We start from the raw sequence: 6,000 nt of genomic DNA, 5'->3' as shown, positions 1-6,000 counted from the left end.
AAAGTACTTTAGATATGAGATTAGATGTGTTTGAATGATGATGAAAAAGAGCATGAATTTACTAAATGGTATTTCAGGGACTACTGCCAGCAGAGTGAGATGGAAACTTCTAGATGGCCTGAAGCCTGCAATCATGCCTCCTGAGTTTTTCCTTAAAGATATTTATTTTTGACACTGTGAGGACAACATAACATTTTTGTCAACACATTGAATATAGCTGTTACAGTTTTATGAAGATCAGCTTTATCATTTTCTTTCGATGCATAAATTCGAAGAGTTTAGCTGGATTCTTAAGTTTGATTGTTATTGTATTCAGGATGCTTTTTTTTTCCTCAGCAAGTATTGGTTTGATTTTATAATGGAAGTAATTAGGAAAAAATGATTTATTTAGTAAGAGATTTCTGTATGATAAATCTTACAACATCAATCTATCTTCTGTGTAAATAATGACAATGATAAAGAAAAAAAAAGAATGAATTTTTTCTCCTTTATGAGACTGCTTTCTCAAAAAAAAAACAAAACATCTTGGAGGTTTGGAGTACAAACTTTCACACAGTTTATTTTGCTTTGCTTGTTTGGTCCTCACATGTTGTGGTGAATTCCTTCCATTCATAAACCCTGAAATTTGAATTCCATCGTATGTATGTATAATTTTGTTGAGTATTTCTGATCAAAGCAAGTAGAGACCTGGGCCATTTCCGATGAAAAGACGTAAAAAATTCACATGTTATGGAATTATATGAAAAATAGCCTTAATTTGTTATTCATATTTTAAGTTACTCTTCTGTTACTGAAATTTTGGAATAATGGTTATAATCAAAATATGAACCATTATTTCGAAAATAAATACAAAGGGCAAAAACTCCAGTAACCCAATTTCTTTTGTCTTAATTCTTTTCTCTGTATGGTCTAAGTGCCACGGAAGGAAAGCTTTGTTGGTGGGGCAGCAGCCCTGTTGGCACACCAAGTTTTCTGCCTGCAAATGGGATTTTGAATGATTTCTCTTATGCATTTTTTTTATGGCCTGGCTACATCTCGCTGAAACATCAGAAGGAAGCAGCTTCTCTCATCCAAAAGCTGACTTAGAAAGGTGACATATCTATTTTTGTTGTCATTTTACAACACAGGTTGTGAGACGGAATGATGACAACCTATGGGACTCACCAAAATTATGTAGACAGTGTGTGAAGAGGGTCTTGGTAACTTACCTTAAAAGAGATTTCGTATTGTTCTCCTCCCCAGATTTCTAAACCTGGGTCATAGCCACCCAACTCCCAAAACCATTTTCGATCCACAGCGAAGAGACCTCCAGCCATAACAGGGGACCTGTGAAATGGACAAAATAATCTTTAAAGGACTATGAACATCTGCTTGGAAAAAAATAAAAGCAAACTTCAAGATAGGTTTCAGTGGTCAACTGTAAGATGCTTTTCAGCACTGGTTTTCTGTAAGTGGATATAGGGTTCTCATTGGGTCTCTAGCTGCTCTTGGAATCCTCATGAGCTTTTAACTTTGCACTTCAGTTTCTAATGCAATTAATGCCATGTAAAGCCACATTTGCTCCATCTATTAATCATTAGAGGGAAAGACATGACTGTTAGGGACTGATATATTGAGAGACATCACTCAATTTTATGACTTCTCCTTCAGTGAATGGAATCTTGTACTATCAGACAGATGAAAGTATAGTAAACAATTTTACAGACAATATCTTTAATTTCATCTCTCAGTATGGATTCACCAAGAATTTCCCACTGACACAGGTCATGTCCATTTTATAGATTATGACATGATCAGTAGAATGAAATAACCAACCAGAATTGGTTATTTAATTAAGATGCCAAATGTGGAATTTAAGCTAGGCCTTTTCACTGTAATTATATTATTCTTTTTAGGCTTTCTCTGACTTTCTAAGAAATATTCCTTTTGGTCAAATAATAATTTTCAAGTATTCCATTCCTGTTAGGACACATTGTAGTTCTGTTGCTATATAATGAGATAATGAGATAATCACTGGGCCCTGTCCTAAAATTTTTATAGTTTAAAGGTAGCTCTAGTTTTTTTGAGTGCTCAGTATGTGTTGGGCTCTTGGCTAAAAGTTTTACTCAATTCTTTTGATTCATCCACACTACAACCCTGTGAATATCATTCCTATGTAATGTTTGAAGAAACAGGCAGAGAGAGGTGAGGACCAGGGGGCTGGAGCTAGTGGTGGTCCTGGGGCTGGACCAGGTCCTCTGATTTCGAAGTCTTTGAGCTCTTTACCATGACATTTTTTCTGTTTTAGAGTTTGGGGGCGAAGAGAGACAAATACGTAAATGTGGATATAAAACAATTAAAGAATGCCCTTATGCAGACAAAGCAAATCTATAAAAAACTCACATTTCCAACATAGTTTTTGTGATGGTTTTGAAAAATTTTTGAAGCAAAGAATATTTATAAATAAAAGTACAAGACATTAAGTGTTGAAGATACACATTTTCAAATATCTATAAACGTATTAGACATGCCAATTTACAGACCAACTGAAGACTTGCTCTTGGTAAAGAGCATAAACCTCAAAAAACTATGAGGCACTTGAACCACATAAACCTGAATTTCTTTGTGTGTTATATATTTCAAAGACTTTGTATGTTAAAATGGTATTCGGCCTAATTACTTCAGTTGAAGAATATTTTTTAATGTGTAGACTCTGTGTAGATGGAAAGATTGCAAGGCAGAAAAGGAGATTATTATTCCACCTAGGAAAGCGAGCAGAATTAAAAAAAAATAACCTGAAGAATCTCATGCATTTTTTTATATTGTTTGAAATAAAAATCCTAGAATCAGATGTAGCCTACTTTATCCCCCTCTCCAGCAGCCTAATCTTTTTCCATTTTCCACGCACTGAATTTCAGAGCAGAATTACAACTGTAGCTGGAACAAATTAGGACTGTAACATGTATTGGGTGCAGCTCCCCCATGAACACCCGACCACAGTGTAACCTCTGTTTTCTCAGACCTTGGGCAGAAGGGATCAGAACTTCTCGATCCTGTTCAAACTGAACCACAAATGGAAAGATCTTAAGTCATACAAATGTATTCTCATTTGATCGTGGAAAATCTGAGACCAAAGTGCATCAGAATTTACGCTGTGCAGAATAAATCTCAAAACTAGAATTATCATAGATCTAGAATTATAGATAGTAGCAAGAGAAAAACCTATACTGATTTTTTGTTTGCATGTATGTATTGTATGTAATTTGTTGGAAACACAGTATCTTGTTTTCTTAATGAGTTTATGAAAAAAACTGTGTAGTGTATTCTAGGTTAATTTTAGATATAATAAAATGAATTCAAATGGATCCTTTTTGTCTTTGTTGATGTTTTTACCAGGCTCCAAATAAATTAATGTTTCCTATCTTGATTAATGTGAATGACTGGTAAGAAACCAACTTTTCATTTATGTATGTATTTACTCATATTTGCCCATTAATCTTTTAAACAGATTAATTGAGGTACAGTTGACATACAATGGATTGCATATATTTTAAGTATACAATTTGATGAGTCTTGACTTAAGTATGTATACCCCTGTGCAGGTATCACCACATTCAAGACTAGGAACATATTTGCCATCCCCCTAAATTTTCTTGTAATCCCTCTCTTCTGACCTCATTCCCTTTGTCTAGGCAACCACTAATCTGCTGTCTGTTACTGTATATTAATTAGCTTGAGTTTCTAGAATGTTATATAAACATAATCATATAATTTGTTTTCTTTTTCCGGGCCTGGCTTCTTTTATTCAGTATAATTATTTTTAGCTTCATCTATGTTTTGCATGTATTAATAGTTCCACCCTTTTTTATTGCTGAGTAGTATTCCATTTGAATGAATATATCACAGTTTGATTATCCACTCACTTATTGATGGACATGTGGATTGTGTCCAGTTTTGAGCTGTTACAAACAAAGCTGCTATGAATTTTGTTTCCTAATCTTTGTGTGGACATATGCTTTCATTTCTCTCTTGAGAAAATGCCTAGGAGTGGAATGACTAGATCATATGGCGAGTATATGCTTAACTTTCGAAGAAATGGTCAAACTCTTTTTCAAAGCGGTTGTGCCCTTTTATATTCCTAATAGCAGTGTTTTATTTCCAGCTGTTACCCTTTCTCATTAATACTTGATACGGGCAGGCTTTTGAAGTTTAGTCATTATGATAGGGATATAATGGTATCTCAGAGTGGTTTTATTTTGCATTTCCATGATGATTAATGACGCTGAGCATATTTGTGTCACTTCTCTCATTTTTCTTGTCAGTCTGGCTAGAGGTTTACCGATTTTACTGATCTGCTTAAAGAACTAGTGTTTGGTTTCATTGATTTTTCTCTGTTCTTTTCACTTATAGTTCATTGATTTCTCTTTAGATTTTATTGTTTTAATGTTCTACTTACTTTGTGTTTAATTAGCTCTTCTTTTTCTCAATAGTTAAGGTAGAAGCTAAGATCATTGATTTGAGAGTTTTCTTTTTTCTATATAGGTATTTAGTACTATAAATCTTCCCTAAGCAGAATCCCACAAAAAATGATATGCAGTGTTCTCATTTTCATTATGTTCAAAATACTTCCTAATTTCTCTTTTCTTTTCTTTCTTTGATCCATTAGGTATATAGACATGTGCAATTTAGTTTCCAAATATTTAGGGCTTTTAAAATTTATTTTTATTTTTATTTATTTTTTAAAGCTTTTTTTTTAAGATTTTATTTGTTTATTTGACAGAGAGAGAGCACAAGGAAGGGGAGTAGCAGAGGGAGAGGGAGAAGCAGGCTCTCTGCTGAGCAGGGGGCCAGATGTGGGGCTCAATCCCAGGATCCTCGGATCATGACCTAAGCCAAGGCAGATGCTTAACCAACTGAGCCACCCAGGTGCCCCTATTTAGGGATTTTTTTAGAGATTTTTTTTTGTTATTGATCTTAATTTAATTCCATTGTGCTCAGATAATATATTTCCTATGACTTGAATCCTTTCAAATTTATAATGACTTTTTAATGGCTCAGAATATGGCCTATCTTGGTAAATGTTCCATCTACATTTGATAAAAAAGCATATTCTGTTGCTGTTGAGTGGACTGGTCTATAAATATTTATTAGGTAAAGTTGGTTGATAGTGCTATTCAAGTCTTCTATATTCTTATTAATTTTCTGTTTCCTTATTCTATTAATTAGAGAGAGGGATATTGTAATTTATGACTCTAATTCTGAATTTATTTCTTTGCGCTATTCCATCAGTTTTTGCTTCATGTATTTTGTAGCTCTGTTAATAAGTGCCTAAATGTCTAGGATGTTATGTGCTCTTGATGAATTAACCTTACTCTTCTTACAAAGTGACTTTTATCATCTCTGGTAATAATCTTTGCTTTACCACTTCAGCTTTCTTTGGATTTGTACTATTTAAACACTAATATTTATAACTTTTATAACTTTTTACTTTATTTTAAAAACTATTTGTGTCTTTAAAGTGGTTTTTGTGTTGACAGCATATACTTGCATCTTGCTATTTTATAATCTCTGCCTTTTAATTGGGTTATTTAGATAACTTACTTTTAATATGATTATTCATGTGGTTAAGCCTTAATCTATGATATCCTTGGTTTTTTATTTGTCCCATTTATTATTTTTTTTAAAGATTTTATTTATTTATTTGAGAGAGAGTGAGTGAGAGAGAGAGAGAGCACCAGGGGGTGAGTGGCAAAGGGAGAGTAAGCAGCAGACTCCCCAGTGAGCAGGGAGCTGGATGTGGGGTTCAATCCCAGGACCCTGGGATCATGACCTGAGCCAAAGACAGATGCTTAACCTACTAAGCCACCCAGGTGCCCCTCTATTTGTCCCATTTATTATTTCTTTTTCCATCTTTTGATTCATTGAATATTTTTCATGATTCCATTTAGTGTCCTTCTTGACTTAACAAAGACTCCTTGTTTTTTTTTATTTAAGTGGTTGCTTTAGGGTTTATATCATATA

At 33.8% G+C, this 6,000-nt stretch overlaps 1 protein-coding gene across 8 annotated transcripts in view; it reads right to left on the bottom strand.

Moving 5' to 3' along the window:
* Positions 1-740: 740 nt before the first annotated feature.
* GALNTL6 (polypeptide N-acetylgalactosaminyltransferase like 6) overlaps positions 741-6,000 on the bottom strand; it is a 1,076,341-nt gene continuing 1,071,081 nt past the window's right edge. For 7 of the 8 annotated variants that reach the window (XM_032413198.1, XM_032413199.1, XM_032413205.1 and 4 more), the window contains one exon: positions 745-1,326. In XM_032413198.1, coding sequence (XP_032269089.1) covers positions 1,170-1,326 — 157 coding nt within the window. In that variant the 3' untranslated portion in view covers positions 745-1,169. Of the gene's footprint in view, positions 1,327-6,000 lie in introns of all 8 variants that reach the window. The other variant, XM_032413206.1, reaches the window with a different exon arrangement.

Source organism: Phoca vitulina, unplaced genomic scaffold, assembly GCF_004348235.1.
Source record: "Phoca vitulina isolate PV1807 unplaced genomic scaffold, GSC_HSeal_1.0 scaffold14, whole genome shotgun sequence".
Classification (NCBI taxonomy): domain Eukaryota; kingdom Metazoa; phylum Chordata; class Mammalia; order Carnivora; family Phocidae; genus Phoca; species Phoca vitulina.
The sequence above is the reverse complement of the archived record's forward strand: the minus strand, read 5'-3'. Positions and strand labels throughout refer to the sequence as shown.